The following is a 24,777-nucleotide window of genomic DNA, read 5'->3' as shown; positions in this document are numbered from 1 at the left end:
GACACCAAGTAATACAAAGTCAATATCACAGATATCAATACTTTTGGTTATATATAAAATAAAGTAAAATCTGTAGTTGTTGAAGGTAAATAACAGAAGTGTTGCTCTCTGAGGATCACCTCTGTGAAATACCAAAACTAAAAAGGTCTGTGGTCTCTGAGAGACATGAAAAGGTTCATATACTGACAATATCCAACATGTTTCAGTTTCATGACCATAATTCACTCAGATAAAGTTTCAGTGGACTGAAGACTTTATTCCTCCTCCCTTCTTCTCTGCTGCAGCTCCGTCTGCTGTTTCTAATGAGTCTGAACAAGTTGATGATGTCACAGCAGTGAACAGCTCAGAACTCTTTACTATAATCAGTAATAATCATTATAATTATTATACTATATTGTGCAATAACACAACTTCATCTTTATCACTCTGTATATGTTATTTTATTCTAGTAGAATGAACATTTCTTGTATTCATGTTTTGTTTTTGTTGTTCTTGCTTATATATAGTTTTATTATTATTTTTCTGCGTATTCTGGACTTTGAATATGAGCAGCTATAACTCGTGGATCAAAAAAGTATTTGTGATTCTTCTCTGATTAAAAGCTGATCTGTCAGCAGCAAACACACAGACACAGTCACGTGATCAGTGATGACGGAGGTGTTGTGTGAAAGCTGGGCGGGAATAATGAACTGAAAGTTAAAAAAACAAACAACAGATTTCACAGACTTCATTTTGTTGGACAGAGCCGAGCGACCAGACTCAGGGTGAGTGCTCATATTACATGTTATTATTTTACTGTTATTCAGTTATTTCCGTGTCGACTGAAGGAATAAAACACGAGACTGTCTGCTGTTACAGAGAGAGAGAGAGAGCTACTTCCTCCTCTGTTGTCGGTGACTAATGAACACACATTTCTTTCCTCTTGTATTCTGATCTCGTCTTCTCTGTTAATGTTTCAGAATGACTTCAGACCAGAACATGAGCCATAGAGAGGTGGAGGAAGAGGAGGATGGAGCAGAGTCTGCTGTCTCCAGCCGTCTGTCTCGGAGGAATGACCTGTACCAAGATCCACCTCCAGGCTTCAGTACTGAACCAGAACCCTCCTCCACACAGTAAGAGACTGTTTCTCCTGATAACTGATATTTAGACATCAGAGTGAGCAGAGATCACCTGAGAGGGAAAATAAAACTAATGTTTTTAAACCGACATGGAGACATGGGTCGGATTTAATGAGCTGGGCGAGACTTCTGCTTCACAACAATCACTACTACGTCATCCACTTTCACCTGAAAATGACGTCATGGGCGTACGCGGGGGACATGTCCGTGTCTGTGCCCTCTGTCTCCCGCTCTTTTTACAGCCATTACAACCATTCAGTTCAGTTTTAACACGTGGAAACGCGTTTTTCCGAGCCGCCTTTAAACGCACTATGAACAGAGGGAGTGACATGTTGAGATCTGAATCAATTAAACTAGTTAACAACTGTTAGCTATGTTAAATAGCTTGCTAGGTGCAGAGGTAGTAGTAACTAGTTACATTTACTTGAGTAACTTTTTGGTTAAAATGTACTCTTAAGAGTTGTTGTACTGCAAAATACGTTTTACTTTTACTTGAGCAATATTATTCTAAAGTAACAATACTCTAACTTGAGTAACGTTTCCATTTTTGGCTACGTTATCCACTTCTTGGTAGAAAATGATATATGTAAGAATATAAATGTATTCGTGTTCCTTTGACTATATTATTTTTGCAAAGATTTGATTTATTTTTGTGGTAGTTAAAGTTTAAAATACATGAATTTGCTGATTATTATTTTTGATTGAATGATAACATTAATGTTCTTATTTGTTTAATAAATCAGACGTTAGGCTACTCAAAAGTTACTCAGTATTTGAGTCGTTTTTTCACTAAATACTTTTTTACTCTTACTCAAGTAATTATTTTGATGACTACTTTTTACTTTCCTTTACTTTACCTAAGTAATATTGTTCTAAAGTAACAATACTAGGGATGTCCTTGAATCCCGATCAGGTTTTTTTTACCCCGATCCCGATCCGAGTCTTTCAATATGTAGTATCTGCTGATACCGAGTCCCGATCCGATACTCAGCCTTCACTAATATTTTCCTGGATAATACAGCTGCATTTAAAAACAAAGTACCTGCATCCTAGCTGTTCCTTAGTAGGTTTTTTTTATTTTGTTGAAACAAAGTATATACTTTCATGTGGCCCTTTCTTATTCTGCATATGCTATTCCAACATTGGCCTCCACCTTCCTTGTGTTAGCAGGTGAGTGTGTGATGCTGCACTGTGACAGCAGACCCTCGTGTACAGCAGCTGAAGTGTGTGCGATGCAGCTCACGCTTGGTACCTCCATATCATCCACTGCGTTTTACAAATTCCTTACGTTATCGCGTAAAATAACGTGGACGTGTTGCTTGTCTATTTCACACGCGGTCAGCATCTCCTCGATTGCCTGTTTTACATACTCTGCTGTATGAGACCCACCAAACTAGTGCGCATACCGGCACGTTGTAACTCAAAAGTGGAGTCAATATAATGTATTGCCAGGTGACGAAGAAAACCCTGATCCTCTACCACGAACATGAGCTGGTTATCCAGAGCGATTCATTTAATTACGCTCTCTGTAATATTTGCGGCCATGTCGCTGTCTCGAGGATATCTCTCTTTTCTTTTGAAAGTATCCGCAAGTGTTTTTTTGCTTCGGTGTCTTTGCCTGTATTGCTTGAGTGAACTCGTCTTCTTTGAGAGTTTGTTTTTATAAGCCGTATCAACTGAGTAGTATTAAATGCAGCTCCGCGAAACGGTCGTATTGCAGATGTTACATTTAAATCTAATCTAAAGTTATTTCCACACTGCAGACACTTTATCGAAAGATTTGCCTGAGTAGTGTTACGTGGCTTGGGTCCACGTTCAAAATTGCCGATGCCGATCAGCGGAAAAATGCCCAGATCGGCCCCGATCAAGATCCTACAGATCGGATCGGGACATCCCTAAACAATACTCTTACTTGACTACAATTTTGGGCCCCTCTACCACCTAGGCAGGGTCTAGCTGTGAAGGGCATGATGACAGTGAAGGAAATTTTGCACAGCTATTAAAATACAAATCTGAGGATGACCCTGATCTAAGGAAATGGTTGAGTTCCCAAATTGACTATACATGTCCCCAAGTTCAAAACGATAATTTGTGATATTGCAGATAACATGAGGTCAGGTAACTGCAGTTTTCTGTGACTATGATGGAACACAAGACATGTCAGTAAAGAAGCAGGAGGCGGTATGTGTGAGATACGTTGATCATGATCTGATAGTTCATGAAGAATTTGTTGGCATGTATGAGGTGTCTGTGACCACAGGAGAAAACCTTGCTAAGGTTATTATGATGATACTGCGAACATGGCAGAGATATATTCAGGAGCACAGGCCATTATCCAGAAGCGTTAACCTCTGCCTCCTTATGTACATTGTGTACTTTGGGGTGTACAGTTTGGGTCATCATACTGTAATATTTATACTTATGTCATAGGCTACTTAGGGAATTTCATTTTTTAATGCTCTCACACAGCAATCATGAACTCCCCTGCATGGGCTTGGAATGAAGATTCATGTTGTAAAGAAATATTTTTATTATTTATTTTAAGAGAGGAGTTATCCAAGTCAGAGTCCTGCACGGGTGAAACATAATGTACTGTGTCGGACACAGATGCGGATCGGGTCGCACGCCAGGAGAGGCGGGTCTGGTTTTATGATTGCCATTTTCAAGGCGTCACTTATCATCAGTCATTATTAGCGACACAAATGATAAGCATTTATATTTCATATGAGCTCATTAATGCGTGCTTGCGCCCTCCCAGAACTCCCATTCCCCACGCTGGCTTACTTTCACTTTTAAAAATTGCGTCCGTCCAATTTTCCTTTGGACGTCGGTATCAATTTATACGGAATGTAATTTGTGCTACTGTCGGAAAACGGGTCGGATGCGGTTATATATATGGCGGGTTCGGGCGGGTTTGCAAAATAAGACCGGTGCAGGATTCTCCGTGCTCTACTGACCATTTTAATCCTCTAGCTAATTATCAAGCTAAATATCCAACATGCTAGTTAACGTCAAAGGCTGCGATGGAAGACGACGGTAAAATATTTCCTTTCTCTAACACTAGTTTTATTTATGCCTGAATTTTTAAGGTGTGGCGGCTTTTATTTTGCCTTGGCGGTGCGCCACAGTCAATTACATGTAGAGGAAACCCTGGTGTTTGTGTGTACTTCCATCACAGGTTTGGTCTTAAATTTCATATTACGTGGTGTTTAAAATTGAACTTGTTAATATCTGTACACCCTAACGAGAGCAATGCTGCAACATTAGCAGGGTGAGGAGGACAAAACACAGCTGAGTGAAGAACCTGTCAGAGTCTGATCAGCTTTATTTGAGATGATATAGATCCATTGAAATATGGATCAGTGCTGTTCCCCTTCTTTCTGTTGGTTGAGCATCAAATCAACCTCAGTCATGTAGTCTACATGTAGAAACTCTTCACTCTTAAGAAAATGTTTCCAGTTGCAGATAAAATGTTGAGAACATGCAGATGGAGAAATAAACTTAATGATGTCATGTTAATGTTACCTCTGTACATCTGAAAGTGCGTTATGTAAAATATCTTCTGTTGTTTCCACAGACAGAGAGCAGAGTCTCCAGTCTCCAGCTGTCTGTCTCTGAAGAGTGACCGGTCCAGATATGAACCTCCATACTTCAGTACTGAACCTGGACCCTCAGACACAAAGTAAGAGACTGTTTCTCCTGAAAACTGACCTGAAAATGATTCAGTTTCTAAATGTTTTCTAATGATAGACATTTGTTTTTGTAATGACAACAGTGTCTTTATTAATCAGTCAGTAGAGATGTCCTGATAAATCAGTTTAAACCCTGATCTGTTCCTGACTCCTTATATTTACCTAAATGTTGATTTAATATGTGTCTGACACACTGAAATAACAGCAGTAGATACTAAATTTGGCACAAGTTAAGTTTGACTTGCAACGTGAACCAAGTGCAGGTTCAAGGTTCAGATTTATTGTCATGCAACATTACAGAATTGCACAATGAAATGCAGCTGCTGCCTCCATGTTTCACACAGAAAATGTATAAAGAGATTATTAAACATGATTGAATTTTTGGAGAGATATGAATCAAGTTGTAATTGGAAGAATGTGACGTGACGCGATCAGCTGGTCTCACTTTGTTCACCTTGTTGGAACGACTCTCAGTCTGCTTGGATTTCCAGATGCTGCACTGTGGACTCGTCAGTGCTGCAACACTAGAGGAGAACAGTAAAGAAAGGCATCAGAGTTCATGAAGGACCTCAGTAGAGTTCATGAAGTAATCCAGTAATGAACCTGGACCCTCAGACAGAAACAGTCATCAGAGATGGTTTTCACTTTAAGCTAACATGATGAAGATTCACTGTTTCATGTTTTCCTGTTCAAAGGCTCAAAATATGTAAAGAAATGATGGAAACATGCAGTTTTCACTGCAGCTGAGAACTGAAACATTGAAATATCTCTCAGGTGGCTTTAAATACAGAAGCTGACAGTATGTGAAGTTTTCATTCTGACACTTTAATCTACTTTATCTAAGATGCTCTATCGTCTGCCACTAATGTTGAGTTGAAAGCAGTACAGCTGTGAAAAGATCAATTATGAAGGATGAATTTGCTGAGATGTGAATAATCTTTGTGCAGACTAATTCTTTAGCTTTAGCTCAAATATCAGACTGACAGCACTGATCCAGAGTCTGCTGGAATCATTGCAGTGTCCAATTAAACTGTTCTGCTCGAGTGTTTACAACATGAAAGGGATAGTTCGGGTTTTTTGAAGTGGGGTCATATAAAGTACATATCTATAGTCGATCTGTTTCCTACCTTAATCACCGATCAGCGCAGCCTCAGTTTGGAGCAGCAGAGAGCCGCTCCAGCCCAGACGCTCAGCTTTGTACTGCAGTGAACGGGGTCCAGAGAAAAAGCTAAATTAACCACCTAAAACAAGGCTCACCTAAAAAATGTTACATCAGTTCAGGTGTACGTTGTATAGGTAAAATTCACACCACTTTACATCGCCGTCAGACAGCGCTTTCTTTTGGCACTACATTTTCTCAACTGCAGAACCCCTGTATACCTATGCATGAGCGCTAATGCGGAAGGATACGGAGAGTTAAGTTTCGTTTTTATCGAAAGTAAACCTCTCGTCCAGCCGCCGCTCGCAGATCAGCTGTTGCCCAGTTACGCTAATGTGTAATATTTGATTAGAAAGTTAATTAGAAATATATCAGGATGTGGTCAGAAGCATCACATGTAGATTAAGAGCTGCATTCAACATGCAAGGCAGCAGTTGGTCACCAGTAATGTAATGTGTTGTTAAGAATCTGTTCATCTTCACAGAGAGAGGAAGAGGAGGCATGTTTCTGTGGAGGAGCAGCCGTCCTGCTGTTCTTTGTGTCAGGACGTCCTGAAGGATCCAGTCTCTACCAGCTGTGGACACTGGTTCTGCAGACAGTGCATCACCTCATACTGGGACCAGTCTGCTTCATCAGAACACTCCTCCTGTCCCCAGTGTGGAGAAAGATCCAGAACAAGAGCTGGACTGCAGACAGTCAGTCAGACTAACACTGTACAAAGTAAGACTGTATGATAGATAATCTGTACATGAGTCACAAAGTTCTTAACATTTGTAGGAAAATCATGTGGACGGCGAATCCACATACTTTCTGAAACGATGAGGCCATCGCGCCGACCCTCGACCTCTAGCCTCCGACCCCTGAACCCTGCGACGTCTCACTACAACAACAACAATGGCGGACTACTGCTTGTGTTCGTGTTTCTTGCAACTTACTCGCCTTGTAGTCGAGTGTGAGTCGCAGCAGCAGTTCGACCTCATTATCGGTCCACAAAAACGATTCTGGTTTCCTTGCACTCGCCGTTTTCATCTTCTTCTTCTTCTTGTGTTTGGTTTCTTCTTCTTCTTCCTGTTTGTTTACAGCACACAAGCTTTATGCACATGCTCTGTCTCTTCTTCTCCGTTTTTGGTGAATTTCAAGCGCCACCTATAGGCTGGAATATGAACTACAGCGTTTTCAGTCGTTTTCAGTGGATCCGCCTGGACACAAATATTCTTGAAACGATGCCGAGGAAGACGGAGGAAAAAAAGATCGTTTTCGTCCATGTGGACGGCCCCTGAAGATGCTAACTCAACACATTTAGAACCAACACAGACCTACAAAGAGAATTTAGCAAAACTGGTGACAGCTCCTGTTTCATCATCACTGTCGTATGGAGACAGTGTGGTCCAGTAGACTGGCAGCTCAGTAGCTATTTCTTATTCTCAGAGCTGCTCACTCAGAGCCATTAGGCCTTAGAAATCTCAGACAGCAGAGTTTCTGTAGAAAAAGACTTGTCAACTTTTGTTTCTGTCTCCCTTTTTTCTCTGTTGCAGTGAATGTTGTTCTGCAGGAGGTTTTAGATGAACATAAGATCAGTCTGAGGAGGAGATGTGAACGTGTGACTGAAGGAAGTGATGAAACAGGAAGTGATGGAACAGGAAGTGATGAAACAGGAAGTGGAACCCTCCTCAACAGGATCTACACTGAGCTCTACATCACAGAGGGACAGAGTGAAGAGGTTAATACGCAACATGAGGTGAGACAGCTAGAGACAGCTTCCAAGATGGAGACCCTCCATGACACTCCAATCAGGTGCTGCGACATCTTTAAAGCCTCACCTGACCAACAGAGATGCATCAGAGTCGTTCTGACCAACGGCGTCGCTGGAGTTGGAAAAACCTTCTCGGTGCAGAAGTTCACTCTGGACTGGGCAGAGGGCTCCGAAAACCAAGATGTCAGTCTGCTGGTTCTGCTGTCGTTCAGGGAGCTGAACCTGATCAGAGATGAGCAGTACAGTCTTCTCAGGCTGCTCCATGTTTTCCATCCAACAATACAGAAGGTGACAGCAGAGAAGCTCGCTGTCTGTAAACTTCTCTTCATCTTTGACGGCCTGGATGAAAGCAGACTTTCACTGGATTTCAACAACCATGAGGTTGTGTCTGATGTCACACAGAAGTCATCAGTCAGCGTGCTGCTGACAAACCTCATCCAGGGGAAGCTGCTTCCCTCGGCTCTCGTCTGGATCACTTCCAGACCTGCAGCAGCCAATCAGATCCCTCCTTCATGTGTGGACAGGGTAACAGAAGTACGAGGCTTCACTGACGTCCAGAAGGAGGAGTACTTCAGGAGGAGGTTCAGTGATGAAGATCTGTCCAGCAGAATCATCTCACACATCAAGACCTCCAGGAGCCTCCACATCATGTGTCTGATCCCAGTCTTCTGTTGGATCACTGCTACAGTTCTGGACCACATGTTGACTACAGACCAGAGAGGAGAGCTGCCCAAGACCCTGACTGACATGTACTCACACTTCCTGCTGGTTCAGACAAAGAGGAAGAAGCAGAAGTACGATGAGGGACGTGAGACAAGTCCACAGGAGCTGACGGAGGCTGACAGGGAAGTTCTTCTGAAGCTGGGGAGGCTGGCGTTTGAACATCTGGAGACAGGAAACATCATGTTCTACCAAGAAGACCTGGAGCGCTGTGGTCTTAATGTCACAGAGGCCTCGGTGTACTCAGGAGTTTGTACAGAGATCTTCAGAAGAGAGAGTGTGATCTTCCAGAAAACAGTCTACTGCTTTGTTCATCTGAGTGTTCAGGAGTTTCTGGCTGCAGTCTACATGTTCCACTGTTTCACCAACAAGAACAAAGAGGTAATTAAGGCTTTTCTGGGAAAGAAACATGTTGATTCAACACTTGATGTCCTGCTGATGGGAGCAATGGTGAAATCCCTGAAAAGTAAAAATGGCCACCTGGACCTGTTTGTTCGCGTCCTTCATGGCCTCTCTCTGGAGTCCAACCAGAGACTCTTAGCAGGCCTGCTGGGTCACACAGACAACAGTCCAGAACTCATCCAGAGAGCCATCAACAACCTGAAGAAGATGAACAGTGATGAGATCTCTCCTGACAGAAGCATCAACATCTTTCATTGTCTGATGGAGATGAACGACCACTCAGTTCATCAGGAGATCCAAGAGTTCCTGAAGTCAAAGAACAGAACAAAGAAGAAACTCTCTGTGATCCACTGCTCAGCTCTGGCCTACATGCTGCAGATGTCAGAGGAGGTTCTGAATGAGTTGGACCTGAAGAAGTACAAAACATCAGAGGAGGGAGGACAGAGACTGATTCCAGTTGTGAGGAACTGCAGAATTGCTCGGTAAGTCCAGATGTGATTATGAAGACTGTAAACCAACATCAGTGTTAGAGTAGAGATCCTCCCTCAAGACACATGTACGATTAAAACCTCCACATAGGAAAAGTTTTCCTTAAATTAGTATTTAACCTGTTTCTTTATCAAACAATTAAACATGTGTTCATTCAGAAATGTCAATAAAAATAATTGTTGTGTTTCTATCTATGAAACTAGTGAACACTGTTAACTTCTGACATCTTCTCACTGTGTTTCTTTGGATGATGGAGACACGGCCCTGTCAGTGCAGGAATCATGCAGCGATTCTCTGCATCACCGTCTGTTTGACAGTTTCTGATCCGCCTCCAGAGGTAGAATCGGAACCACAGAGTCGAGCCGGCGTCTCTGTGAATGGAGCTGGAGGTTTGGATCAGGGAAACTTATATGAGGAAAGAAATGCTGCAGTTATACGTGGAAAAGCTTCTGTCATCCTGTCTGTCCTACTGACTCTAATCACAATTCTGCCTAAAAATGAATTTCAGTGATTATGTGATGCGATTCAGAGCAAAAAACAGGAGGTTGTCTGCTTTCACAGCCCGTTTAAAACAAGAATCATTAATTTCAGAATACAGATTTCTAGAGCTGGAAATCAATTAAGTATATTGCCATTAAATATTACAATATATTGTTTTATTAACATTTTAGCTCTATTAATGCAAAATTAGATAAATTAACGGGTAGATGAAATGCAGAGTGACATCAAATTTGTGTTAAACACATGCGAGCACATAACTGAGATAAAAACATACAAGTGCAGTTACAACTTAGTGATTTTACAGTTAATCAACATCATGTTAAAATAGAGTTAAACAAACAAATCACAGCATCTTGGTTATTAGAATATGACACTTTACATTACAGCTGTTTGATGGACACTTTTGTCTAAAGCCTCAGATTTCTGTTCATCACGTTGCTGGTTTGGGTTTGACATGTGGACAGGAGGTGCTCAGTTTTAAACCACAGACCTGCTGATCAGTGACTGACCAGCTCAGACTCAATAACTGACCAGCTGATCACAGCCACTCATGTTCATTTGCTTTGAGATTAAACATGCAGCGTGTATTTTTACAATGAAGAATTTTTATAGTTTTTTCTCTGTCATCCCAGATTTGCTTATTGTAGACTCTCAGAGATTCACTGTGAAGTTGTGACCTCAGCTCTGAGGTCCAACCCCTCCCATCTGAGAGAGCTGGACCTGAGTGACAACAACCTGCAGGATTCAGGAGTGAAGCTGCTGTGTTCTGGACTGAAGAGTCCAAACTGTAAACTGGAGACTCTGAAGTCAGTTCATTTATTCTCTTATACGCTGTATATCTACCTGATTTAAATCTGTCACAGAAGTTTTGAATTTCCTTCAGTTCTCTTGTTTTCTGTGTTTATCTGAGCACAAATCACGCAGCTCTTTTTAAAGGATTGTCAGTCTGAACATTTGATTCAGAATTCAGTCTGAACTCAAACTGGGTTGGTGTTAGTTCAGAAACTGAAGGATTGATCTGTTATTGTGCTGCAAAATGAAATGAATATTTAAATTCTTAGGACACATCTATGTATGAAAAGTTAAAAGGAGCATGTCTTTTTATACATAACCTTCAGGACACAGTGTAACATCTACATTTATACATAAAGCCATCACCCTTCAGTGGAAAAAAAGGGCAACAAGGAGTACTGGCAGTTGAAGACTGTAGGGACCCAGACGACTTTGACAGCATAATGACAACTGTCAATGTTTATAAGTTTATATGGTACAGGGGTATCTCAAGCCTTTCCAGGACAGTTTCCAGGCACTTAAATATCTGGTAGTGAAAGAAAACACCTCTCCTACGGAACTTCAGCCTCATGCCAGTGAAACAGACCCTCCAACTGTCTCAGCATCCCAACTGAGGAGGAGCACCATGACACAGAGCGGAACCTGACCCCTCCACATCAGACCTCCTTTACAGACCTGAAGGAACAGTTCACCCAGTTAGAAGGAGAGCTGGTGCAGCTCAGGGAAATGGTCTTAAATCAGATGGACCAAAACTCAGCTCATTGGTCACAACAACAACAGCAAATGGAACAGATGAGAAAAGAGCAAGAAAAGATCCAAACCATCCATCAAAAACAATTACTGAAAGACAGAGAAGACCACGAGAAAGAGCTGTCCACTCTGAGAGAACAAGTGAGAGAGATACAGCAAGAGAAAGAGAGCCAGAGGAGAGAGTTTGTTACACTATCAGAACAGGTGAGAGAGCTAAACCACGAGAGAGAGAGAGAGTCACGGGAGAGATCGCTGCTCTAAAAGAACCTCTGGGAGAACTGAAGCTGGAGAGAGAGCCACAAGAGTCAACTTGTTGCACTGACAGAGGAACTCAAAGACAGGGACAGAGCACTGGATGGTCTGAAGGAACAGGTGAACTCCCTGACTGAGTCTGAGCCACTGAGGACTGACCAACACACAGTGTGCCCCTCCCAGAATACCCAGCAGGATGATCCCCCCTCTCAACCAAAGCAGCCAGAGTCCAGCAGCCACACCACACACTCTGATGGTCCCCTTAGATCAGATAGTCCCACTGCAAAAGCAGATATCGTGCTACTGATTGACTCAAATGGAAGATTCATTGATTCCCCCCACACACAATACAGAGAGTGAATGTCAGCATCTCCAGAGACTGTGAACTATGGCCAAACGTTCATGTTGTCCACTACCCCTCTCTCAGTATACATGATCTTTATGACCATGTACACCTCTTCAAGGAAGCAGTTCCATGGTTCACTTAGACACTGAAAGATGCGACACTGAACCGAAGAGGAACACTCAACAGGAGGAGAAACTCAGGAACCCCTAACACTCTAACAACAGAGAGGCACCTCTCAGGACCGGCCATCAGCACAATGAGGAGAGCCTACCAACCCAGGCAGCAGTACATACAACCTCAACAAAGCCCTCAGGAGAGCAGCAGCCATACCCAGTCTGCACAAATTAACCCCAGACCCAGGACCTCGACACCTCCCAGACCTTTTGCACCACCACCACCAGTTATTTGTTTCTTCTCTTTTTAAAATGACAATCTGTTACAGTTGCAATGAAATCATTTAGTATGTCTGTTTGGAATATTCAGGGTTTAAACTCTTTTTTATTTGGTGCAAAGGAGGTGCCCCCACTGGTTGTCCCCCTAACTGTAGAGAGTTTATAGTCCCATCAACAAAACTAAATGGAGTCACCCAGGGTAGAGACTCAGGGGGAATGTTGATATGGTATCAGTCAGAACTAGCAAACTCAATAGAAGTAATGAAAAAAGGGAGGCATCACATTTGGTTAAACATGAAAAACAATATGATATCCACTGAGAACACATTTTTTTTAATGTCTAATTTATATTCCCCCAATAGAATCTCCATATTTCAATGAGGAGATTTTCTCAACCATAAAAGAAGAGATCAGTCATTTCAAGGCCCAGGGATCTGTGCTGATCACTGGAAATTTAAATGCTAGAACTAGCGAGGAGCTAGACTTTACTAGTAGTGAAGGTGACAGTTACATCACTGGAACTAACCTTAACTTCCCTATCCTTCCCAACAGGAATAATTATGACAAAAACACACAGGAGTGGAAAACAAGTCTTACAGCTTTGCAGAGAGCTGGTTCTGTCCAGTCAATGAAAGGCTGCGAGGGGATTCCTTTGGACGGTATATGTATTGTTCAAACCTTGGCAGCAGCACTGTTGATTATGCTATAACAGATTTAGACCAAACCTCTTTGAGGTTTTTGTTCTTTCACCGTGAAGGCTCTCAATCAGATCACTCTCAGATCACTTCATAGCTGAAAAGAGCCGACACAGGTAACACATATTCTCAGCCATGCAAATTGCACAAAATAAAGAAAAGATACAGATGGCCACAAAACAGCCTGGCACAATACCAGGACGCAATGGTCAGTGAAGAAATCTAGTCTCTTCCACACTCCTTCCTGGTCCAGAGCTACCCTCAGAATCCAGAAGTTGTAGAGCTGTGTCTGGTAAACATTAACCACATATTCGATCATTTGGCCTCATTATCAAATTTAAAATGCAAAACAAAACAACCAAAGAAAATGAACAGGGAGAGATGGTTTGATTCTGACTGTAAAACCGTCAGGAAGACTTTAAGAAAAGTCTCAAATCTAAAACACAGGAATCCAGACAGCCTGGAGCTCCACCTTAGTTACTGTGAGACTCTAAAACAAGATAAAAACACACTGAGAATAAAAAAAGAACAATTGAAGAGTCTCTAGGGTCAAATCAATTCTGGGAGCATTGGAACTCATTTACCTATTAACGGTACAACGAACAGCCCATCCAAAATGGAGATACATGAGAAAATCATTTTGAAGATCTCTATAGAAAACATCCAAAGAATCAAGAACAGATCTCAGAAAAAATTGATTTTGAAAGAGTTATTAAAAATTATCAAACCCCACTGGATTACCATATCACAGAATTAGAACTGGAGGACAAACTCAAGATTCTGCAGCCCAAAAAAGCATGCGGGCCTGATGGCATCTTAAAATGAGATGTTGAAATATTCTGCCAGAAAATGCAAATTGGCTATACTAAAGATATTCAACTTGGTACTAAGTGTGGGTAATTTCCCTGAAAGCTGGAGTGAAGGGCTGATCACACCCATCTTTAAGAATGGAGACAAATTCAATCCCAACAACTACAGAGGCATCTGTGTAAGTAGTAACCTGGGGAAGTTATTTGGCAGTATTTTAAATTCAAGAATTATAGACTTCCTTACCAAGCACAGTGTCTTCAGCAAAAGTCAGATTGGATTCCTTCCAAACTATAGAACAGCTGACCACATTTTCACCCTACCCACACTAATTGATAAATACGTAAATAAAAACAAAGAGACAATTCATGCATGCTTTGTTGATTTCCAAAAAGCTTTTGATTCAGTCGGACATGAGGGATTACTTTTTAAACTAATAGAAAGTGGTATGGGGGGAAGATTTTTGATGTAATTAAATCAATATATGAAAAAAACAAACAAATTGGCTGTCAAAATTGGAGATAAACACCCAGACTTCTTCCCACAGGGTAGAGGGGTGAAGCAAGGCTGTAACCTCAGCCCCACCCTCTTCAATATTTATATTAATGAACTGGCATTGTTATTAGAACAATCACCAGCACCCAGTCACACTCTTCAAGATATAGAAATCAAGTGTCTGTTTTATGCAGATGACCTGGTCATACTGTCACTGACCCTAAAGGTCTTCATCAGAACCTGGATCTTCTCCATTAGTACTGTCAGAACTGGGCCCTGACAGTTAACATGAAGAAGACCAAACTTATCACCTTCCAAAAAAGATCAAGGTCACAGAGAAATGACCCAACATTTAAAATAGATGGGGCCCACATAGAACAAACAAATACATATACTTACCTGGGCTTACAAATAAGTTCCACAGGAACCCTCTGCTCTGCCATGAAGGAGCTCAAAGAGAAGACAAGAAGGGCTTTCTATGCCATGAAGAGTTCAGTTCAAATCCAAATTCCAATTAGGACATGGCTCAAAATATTTAAATCAGCTATAGAACCACTTGCATTGTATGGCAGTGAGGTATGGGGCTCCTTAGTACAACATGATTGGGCAAAATGGGACAAAAATCCAATTGAAACCCTGCATACAGAGTTCTGCAAAAGTATCCTCCGGGTACAAAGAAAAACCCCAAACTCAAGCAGGGCTAAATTAGGCCAATATCCTTTACTTCTAAATATTCAGAAAAGATCTATTAAGTTCTGGAGCCATATTAAAACAGGCAACCTGCCTCTTACCATTATAAAGCCCTTGCTTACCAGGAGTTGAACATAGAAAGGAGTCCCCTCAGCCAACTGGTCCTGAGGCTGTCTGCCCTTTCACATTCTGACATCCCAAACCCCGGTCAGCCTCAGAGCAGTTACACTATCACTCAGAAGATTAGACCTAACCAAATTATAACTAAAGAAAAATACACAACTTATTGGAATGATATTACACACTCACAATACAAAACAAAAGATTGACCCTAAACAGTATAATGTGGCAGAGTACCTAACCACAGTAACTAATAACAACCTGAGAAAGACATTGACAGTGTACAGACTGAGTGACCATAGTCTGGCAGTAGAGAAGGGCAGACACCATCAGACCTGCTCCCCAGAGAGGACAGGCTGTGCTGTCACTGTAATGAGGGAGTTGTAAAAACAGAACTACACTTGAACAACACGATGTCACAAATACCGAAACATTAGAGGAATTCTTTCCACAATTTGAAAAACATTGCCTCAGATTCAGGGGTTTGACAGAAAGAGAGAAATTACCCCTCTTTCTGGGGAAAACAAAGAATGTGCAGTGTTTGCTGCTAAATATGTCCCTTCCTGCCACAACAAAAGAGACAACCAGTGGGACATAGATATATAGTCAGATAGACATTTATAAGTATACTTAAAATTTTCTACTGCCACCATCTCCTTTTATTTTAATTTATTTATTTATTATCATTTTACTTATTTATATTATCACTATTTATATTATCCCAACTATAGATATCTCTTCAGTTTATTTCAACATCTCTTTATTTTATTTTATCATCAGTTGATTTGCTTTTGTTATCTGTTTTGTTGTCACTCGCATTATTTTTGTGTGCTAATGCTAGCTTGATTGCTTATGCTGCCTATATATTTATATTTACTTATATAAATGGTATATCTATGTTATATACATATATATATTACTTATATTACATGTACATATATTGTTTTATCTCTTTTGTCATTTAAGTTATTGATTTTGTTCTGTTGAATAGTATTATTGTTATTATTGTTGTGATTGTGCTTTGGCAACACATGTAAAATGTCATGCCAATAAAGCCTATTGAATCAAATTGGATTGAGTGCTGGAACAGGTGGATAAGAGGTTTGTCAAGTGTTGCGTTTACTTAAGTGCTTTATTTGCTTAACACACAGCCTCACCGCTCATGGCTCATCAGGGCAGAAGGAAGAAAGGGAGGAAGGAAGGCAGCGTTTCTTGGGTGAATTGACCGTTTATTTGGGGTCAGGCAGAAAAACGTGGCTCAGCATAAAACACAATCAAACATAAATGAACAGCCATCACTCTGATGGCTGAGGGTTGGATTTCAGCTGCTGTCTGTCTGCCAATCTCCGCTCCAGTCTCGGACCCAGCCTACTGCAAGAGATCAGAACCAGGTTACAACCGTGCTTATATAGCTGACTGATTCCCTGATACTGTCCGGCTGTCTGATCACCAGCTGAGCCACTCCTCCCTCTCCTCCAGCAGCCGCCGCCTTAACCACACCCCACTGCCACAATATGTTTCCATATTGGCCATTTTAGAATTCTACAGCAACTTGTTATTAATCTCTGTTGACATGAACAGCTGTATGAATGTTGTGCTGACATGTGGATGATGTCTGTAGAAGGCTGATGATGATCCACAATGACAAAGTCACTCTACTCATTTTAGAGAAAAGCTCGTTGATGAGACACAGTAATGATGAGCTACACATTTAAAACCTGAATGCATCTGATTAGATTATAAATTGATGGATCATCATTTTATTTATTTATTCTTTATTCAGATTAAGGAGCTGCTGGTTGTCAGAGATCAGCTGTGCTTCTCTGGCCTCAGCTCTGAAGTCCAACCCCTTCCATCTGAGACAGCTGGAGCTGAGTGACAACAACAACCTGAAGGATTCAGGAGTGAAGCTGCTGTGTGATTTTCTGCAGAGTCCAAACTGTAGACTGGAGAGTCTGAGGTCAGTTCACGGATTTTGTTACTGTTGTATTGTTCAATAAATATTTGAGTTACATTCATACATAATTTACATCCATGAAGTTGTAAATCTCCTTTTGTTCATATTTTCATGTTTTAAAATAACTGAAAATATTCATTTAGTTGTTAAAGTAAATTCATGTTTGATTTAATCTGTTAACAGAAGATCCTTTGTTAATAAAAGATCCTCTTAACTAACATTTATTCTTTATTCAGATTGAGTGGCTGCAGTTTGTCAGAGATCAGCTGTGCTTCTCTGGCCTCAGCTCTGAAGTCCAACCCCTCCCATCTGAGAGAGCTGGAACTGAATGGAAACAACCTGCAGGATTCAGGAGTGAAGCTGCTGTGTGATCTGAAGGAGAGTCCAGACTGTAGACTGGAGACTCTGAGGTCAGCAGAGGGTTGGAGTCAGTTCATGCGGGTCTCAGCAGTATTGTACTAAACACAGTATCAAAGTAAAGATCCAGTATTTCCTGCTTTCCTCAGTGAAGCTGTGAGAGGAGAACAGTCAGCCAATCAGACGAGCCAGAAGCTTGTTGTGATGGTGTGTTTGAGTTGATGTGAAGACGACTGTTGTTGTTGTGTTCATGTCTACAGGAAATAAAGCTGATCACAGCTGACAGCATCACAGGATGTATAGAGACAGTGTCCTCATTCATCAAACTGTCGGAGCATCAAATCTGATCTCAAAGTAGGGCTGGGCGATTAATCGAATTTTGATCGCGATTTCGATTTTGGCTTCTCACGATCATGAAAACACTGTAATCAAAGAAAAACTATTAACGTGCCGCCACGCGTCGTGTATGCAAATTACTGCGCTGTAAAAGCACAGTGAACGCACCTGTGTCGCCTGCAGCTGCAGCAGTGAGTGTGTTGATCAATTGTGGAACGAGCGATTGACAACATGGCAGATAAGCAGCCTGAGCCTTCAGTTGAAAAGAAAGGTAGGACAACTTCGGTAATTTGGAGACATTTTGGCTTCAAATCGTCGGATGTGGAGCAGAAGGAGTTTGCAAAGTCTGTCACACCGTCATGTCTGCACCCCAGGGCAACACTACAAATTTATTTAACCATGAAGTGGTTTATGATAAAGTATTGAAAGGGCAAAAAACCCAAAAAAGTGCAAGAGCATCAACTTCAGCCACAGCCACCGCAGCACAGTCCTCCATTAAGGACACTCTTTACAGTGCCGCTCCATATCCCAACGGCTCCCGGTGACAGCGAGAGATAACGGAGGCCCTATCAGTACAATTAGCAACCCAGGCTTCAAGACACTGGTCAACACGGTACGTGTTGCCATCACGCAAACGTACAAATATTATTATCATTTACTTTTTTACTTGTTACTAATCTATTTGGTTGTTTTTCTAAAAGTTATATTTAAAGTTGAGTTTTGATGGCTCAATAAATACTTTTTTGAAATCAGTGAATAATCGTGTTTATTAATCGTGATTTCAATATCAATCAAAATAATCGTGATTATTTTTAGCGTAATCGCCCAGCCCTGTCTCAAAGTGTTTGTTCTCTCATTTCAACACTGAAGAACTCATCAGTTCATCTTTGTCACAGCTCTCAGATCAGTCTGACCGAAGGCTCTTATTTCAGAGAACCATCATTATATTTAGTAACCATGTGGTCTGCATACAGACCAGAACCTCTGCTTAAGTCCAGAAACTACAGCTGATGTTTTACTGTTCAATGTAGGACCTTTACCGTAGGGCTGGGCGGTATGACCTTAAATTCATATCACGGTATAAATTGAAATCTCTTCACAGTAACGGTATATATCACGGTATATATTTAAGTGTAAAAATGATAACATAAGTGTTTCTGAATGGGTTTCGAAGTCCCTTAGCAAAGCTAAGTTGATTTTAAAAAACAACAACAACAAAAAAAGCAAAGATATAATGTAATTTTTAGAGCATTTATTGTGCAGAAGAAGATAAGTAAGAACAGAATTAAGGATAGTACCTCAGAGGTACAAAATTTGTCAATAATACAAAAAATAAGTGGATATTGTAAACAGTACTTCAAGTAAGAGAGGTTTTCTATAAGGCAAATGGCCAAAACAGTGAAAGGTTCTGTAATCCAAAATAGTGCAACAGTTACCAAACATTAAATTTTCCACATTTTAAAGAACACAAAAATAAAAAAGATATTCTAAATAACACTACTTCAAGTACACAGAACAGGCTTTTGTTCTGGTGTGCAATAGTGTCACTGAACATTGATTTCTCAAGTTGCAGCTGCAGATATTTTAAAAGAGAAACACATAGTAAACTTAGCATATTTTCTGTAAAAAACAAACAAAAAGCAGCATATTTCAAATTAGAATCAAGCTGCAAACACTGAACTTTGTTTGCCAACAATAAGGTTTTTTTCTGTAAAAAGTTAACAAACAAATTTTCCACATCTTAAAGAACACAAAAATAAAATTCTAAATAACACTACTTCAAGTACACAGAACAGGCTTTTGTTCTGTAGTGCAAATGTCACTGAACAATATATTTTTTAAGAGAGAAACACTTAGTACACTTAGCATCTTTTCAGTTAAAAAAACAAAACAACAAAAAGCAGCATATTTCAAATTAAACTCACAAGCTGCAAACACAGCTGAACTGAACACTGAACTTTAGTGTTTACTCCAGTCTCCAGTTCACTTGCTTCCCAAGTTCACATCCTCTTATAGGTTGTTAGCCAGGAACACAAGCTTGTCCACAGTCTCTGGCTTTAATGCAGACCTGTGGCATGTGACAATGTTGCCACCATTGCTAAATACCCTCTCTGATGGGGCACTGGTGGCAGGAATGCAAAGAAATATCTTTGCATTCCTGCCACCAGTGCCAACCTTGGAAAATATGTCTGGTGCAGCCTCCACCACTCTAATGGGTTAGCTTCTCCATCAACCTCCAGTGACTGCAGGTAGCTTTTTATCTCAACTTCAATGGCATCTCTGTCAGAGAGAGCAGCTGGGCCAGGCTGAGTGGATGCTTTTTTGAAAAAACTGCCCAGACTTCGTTTCACCTTCTTAGCCTCTCTCCCCACGACTCCACCAGCAGCTGCAGTGCTTGTTCGTGGGGGTGACTCTGTGGCAGGTACAGCTTCAGCTTGCATCACACGCAGTGCTTGAATTTCTGCTGCTGCTCTGGACTTGATGTAGTCCTTTCTGTCTTCAGCTATGTAGGAGTCTTTAAAGCGTGGATCAGCAAAGAAGGCCATGTCCAGCAGGTCATTGGTAGCAGGGTCAGAGTACTTATCATTAAGATACTGGAGGATGGCCGTCTTCATGTGTTTTGTCAGGTCTGTGTCATCCTCAGAGTGAGCAAGAACTGTATTGTTCAGCAGATGAAGTACAGGTTTGAGGTATGATACACTGACATACTCCTCCCCAGACAGTGCATCGGTGAACTCCATTAGAGGGCTGAGGGTCTTCCCAAACATCAATGTCCTGCCAAACAGGTACCAGATGTCTGGTCTTTTTATCTGCTTCCAGGACCTGTGATATGGCCTTCTCCTGTTCAAGAACCCGCTGTATCATCTGTTGTCGTGACCCCCACCTTGTTGGTGTTTCAGTGATGAGCCTGTGAGGAGGCAGGTGTAGGTCAGCCTGGGCAGCGGCCAATTCTCGCTTTCTTTTCCACACTTCTCTGTGTTAACAAAGATAAAAGTTATTACTTTAGTTTAATCCACAGAGCATCAGACATCTCCTCCAACAAAACATAAAATTACTATACAGTTATCTGATAACAGATTAAATAAATGAATCAGAATAATTTTACACCATGGAGGTATGAAACTTAAAATGATCTCTATCAGTGTCCATATTATCAGGGTATATGTACTGGTAATTCCATTTCTTTAAACATCACTAAAAGCAGGTACAAAGAATTGTCCTGTAATTAAGTAATGTGAATCACCCTAGGAGGCTGATAAACACACACACACACACATTTTGGAAATGCAAATTATAGTGTATAATGTTACACTTTTAACCTACCAATGGCGAGATGCAGCCTGTGCCTGAAGCACTGCAGTCTTCTCCAGTCATTCAGCGTCACTGCCTTCACCACATTTGTGCCGTTGTCGGTGGTAATACACACTTGGGATTCTTCCCTGAGGCCCCATGACTCCAGCGCGTCCTTTAATCCATCTGCTATTGCCTCATGTAGCATGTATGCTACCCTATTAATGCACAGTTTATGTACTAACAGATAGCCACAACATTATTATCTGGGCTAGGATCAGAAAACTAGATTCAGCTCTTGGAGCGGAGAGTGAGACACGGAACACAGTAAGATTTTAGTGACACCATATATTATAATAGTGGAATACCAATAACATTAAATAGAATAACAATAGAAATATGGAATGCAAATACAAATGGCCATTCGAAAAAAACATCAGTATGTACAATTAATTTCGTCAGTAAACATCGGAGGACTCACAGCGCACATATAATTCATGAGCACCTGGTATTCCCAGGCAGTCTCCCATCCAAGTACTAACCAGGCCCAAATGCCAAAGAACAGAGTTCAAACTCTACCGCAATGCAACGGCCCAACGGATTAGTGTCCAGTGGGGAAGGGGAAAAGTCCAAGGGTTGGAAGGTGAGTGTGTGTGCTGTGTGTAGGGGCCGTTAGTGAGTTGCGAGGGGCCAAACAATTAGGAAAAGGGAGCGGCTGCCTAAAGGAGCCTCCTACCAGCCTGACCAGAGCAGTGGGGGTTCTGTTGGCTTTTCTCGAGACACAGTCTTCAGGCTTGGTGCCCAGGCTAATTCTCAGCTCGCCATCAACCTGGCCTGTATGGAAAACAGGTCCAATTAAATATCTAGTGTGCACACAACATTCAAGAAATACTACAACCAATTAACACAGGCTGCATTAAATAAATAGCAGCATCTCAAATTCAATAATTCCAATATTGTACAATATAATCACAGCATGATATATATAAATCGATATAAATCATTAACATAATATTTGTTATATCAAAATATTCATCACAGTACGTCAGTATCACCAAGACAAGCATCCAGACCAAGCATCCAGACCAAAATGCATAGCAGTACCAGCTTCAGTACATTCAATTCTTGCCACAAAGATAATACACACAATCATAAAATCACGTCACACTTCTAACACTTCATGTGGCAGGACACATTCAGAGAACTAGGCATACAAGACACTTAACCGCTCCGACAATCAACAGGTAGCGGCTAGGCTAAGCCAACGCCATTCAAATGAATAGCGTTAGCACGACTCACCAAAGTCCGTGATTAAATCAGCATACGGCTCCAATTCTGAGGTTCAGCGGCTCTGGTAGTCGGCTCCTATGTTTCAACAGTTATTGCATTTAGATCTGGAATGGCTGATGTTGAATTAAATGAACGATGATACGACGTACCTGCAGCAAACATTTCCCCTGCCTGCTCCTCTCGCTACTGCTGGCAGCAAGCCACAGCCGGGTCATGTTACCGCGACTGGTCGCGCTCTAATGACGTGACGTGATGACGTACGGTGCAATCACATGACATCTTACTTTATAAGGGAAAATATTATAAATAAATAAGGGTTTTCCCACCCGGGTTACACTCACCCGTGCGGTCATCAGGGAAATACGAAGTCTGCAAGCACCTGCTGGCCAATTTCCACTCATCAGTAATATAATGAATCGTGAGGCTGATATAAGGCTCCATGGTGCTCGACCACAAGTCTGTAGTAGTTGCGTAGTATTTTAATTCACAGAGGTCATTCTCAACTCTCTCTTGGAGCTGGCCATACAGTTTGGGCATTTCTTTCTCTGTAAAATACTTGCGGCTTGGAGGTTCGTATCGTGGATCAAGGGTTTTAACCATGTCTTTAAACCCGCTGCGCTCCACTGTTTGGAAAGGGACCATATCTTTGCACAAGTGTGTTGTGATGGCTCTTGTTATGTGATTCCATCGCTTGCTCTTTCTGTCATACGGAATACTCTTGGAAAAAGCTGCCGCAATGGAGGGCTGCTGTTGGGTAGTGGGCGCAACGTTTTTGTTTCCCCCTGTGTTGGCAGGCGTTTGAGCCAAGCGCAGCCTCTGGCTCTCTGCATACTCGAGCACATGCTTCGACTTCAGATGGGGAAACAAATTGCTCGTGTTACCTTTGTTGGCGGTCACAGTTACTCCACACATCTTGCAAATAACTTTTTTCTGCTCCACATGTGACTTTTTAAATCCAAATTACTGACGTGGCACCGTTTTTTTTACCAGCTCCTGCTTCTCAGCTGTCTCTGTGCTTGCAGCCATTTTCACTCTGAGGCAGGTGCGATGACGTCATCGACGGTAGGACGGTAGGGTACTGTGCAAATCTCTACCGTGGGCCAAATGTTCTGCCGCAAATACCGCGTATACCACGCAGCCCTACTTTACCGTTATATTTATATCTGCCCATGTGTCATTTGATTTGTCCAAATATTTTATAACAGACTCCATATTTACATATTTGTCATGTAATGTTTCCAAAGTAGATGAAATGTTTAAATGTGAGTGAGACTCTGGTTTTTAACAGCAGTAAATCATCATTAAAGTGAGCTGTGAGTATCTGTGTTCCTGCAGTAATGATGCGTTCAGGGACTGTCAGCAGTTTATTTCCACTGTGTCCTTCAGTGAAACCTGCAGAGTAAACAGACTTGATGTCCAAAGTGTCTGCAGGTCTGTGAGCTTCACTCCAACACGTTAACATGAAGCTGAAAGGAAGCTGGCTACGCTACACAGCCGCTCCACTTGTGGTCTGAACAGGACTGAAGTCCTGCTGGTCTTTATATCACTGACTGACAGCTGATGGAGGGAGTCTCTGGAAACACTCATTTATCACTTCTGCTGTCTCTCTGCTTCTCTCATCAGCTGGTGATCTCTGTCAGAGTGGTGAGAAAGGTGGAGGTGTTGAGAGGATCAGCTGTGTCCTGATGATCCAGAGAGGTTGAAGCAGCACCATCAACTGGTGGATGGAGAGGCTCTGACTGGGCCGTGTTACTGGGAGGTGGAGTGGAGAGGAGAGCTTCATCCAGCAGTGACTGACGGACCAATCACAACAAGTGGAGATGACATGTCAGTGCTGCAGTGTGAACTGCTCTGAGATCAGCTCCACTGTCACACACAATGTCCAGTCCAGCATCATCCCTGTGTTCCTCTGGATGTGACAGAGTATCATCAGTGTATCTGGACTGCTCTGCTGCTGCTCTGTCCTTCTACCCAGTCTCTGCAGACACACTGACACTCCTCCACTCCTTCTGCTCCACACTCAGACACCTCCTCCACCTGGACCTGGACCTCCACCTGGACCTCCACCTGGACCTCCACCTGGACCTCCACCTGGACCTGGACCTTTATTCTTTTATTCTCTCACATATTCTGAACACAAAATGCCTCAACAACAACATATTTCATATTTCAACATATTTAATTGGATATTTGTTTTTGCTGTCAGTTGCAGCTCCACCATGTGGAATGATGGTGAATTGCAGTTTATTTCCACATTATATTTTTGAAGTTGATGTGAAAAAGCAGTTCTGGTTCTGACCACCAACACCAGATTCTCTCAGAACTGAACAGAAAATAGTTTAAGGGGAGAAAAGAGTTTGGATTTAATCAGAA

The 24,777-nt window shown here is 41.6% G+C and overlaps 1 protein-coding gene and 1 long non-coding RNA gene across 3 annotated transcripts; one reads left to right on the top strand and one right to left on the bottom strand.

The window, feature by feature from the left end:
• The first annotated feature begins 657 nt into the window (after nt 1–657).
• Nucleotides 658–17,702, top strand: LOC115569887 (NACHT, LRR and PYD domains-containing protein 14-like). Its single transcript, XM_030398093.1, has 8 exons — nt 658–764; nt 960–1,112; nt 4,696–4,800; nt 6,454–6,689; nt 7,505–9,326; nt 10,467–10,640; nt 16,957–17,133; nt 17,367–17,702. Exons 2-8 carry the CDS (start codon nt 961–963, stop codon nt 17,590–17,592), a joined length of 2,892 nt encoding a protein of 963 aa, XP_030253953.1. The 5' UTR covers nt 658–764; nt 960; the 3' UTR covers nt 17,593–17,702.
• A 3,745-nt stretch (nt 17,703–21,447) lies between these two features.
• Nucleotides 21,448–22,672, bottom strand: LOC115570002 (uncharacterized). 2 transcript variants are annotated; one of them, XR_003981662.1, is made up of 3 exons: nt 22,554–22,672; nt 22,414–22,479; nt 21,448–21,948 (listed from the first exon to the last, which is right to left on the bottom strand). It is a non-coding gene; the product is annotated as an uncharacterized LOC115570002 (long non-coding RNA). The 2 variants fall into 2 exon arrangements; XR_003981661.1 differs by having other exon boundaries at nt 22,414–22,672.
• Between the last annotated feature and the right edge of the window lie 2,105 nt (nt 22,673–24,777).

The sequence above is a fragment of the Sparus aurata genome, chromosome 19 (assembly GCF_900880675.1).
Source record: "Sparus aurata chromosome 19, fSpaAur1.1, whole genome shotgun sequence".
Classification (NCBI taxonomy): domain Eukaryota; kingdom Metazoa; phylum Chordata; class Actinopteri; order Spariformes; family Sparidae; genus Sparus; species Sparus aurata.
Note: the sequence above shows the minus strand (reverse complement) of the source record. Positions and strands in the feature narration are given on the sequence as shown.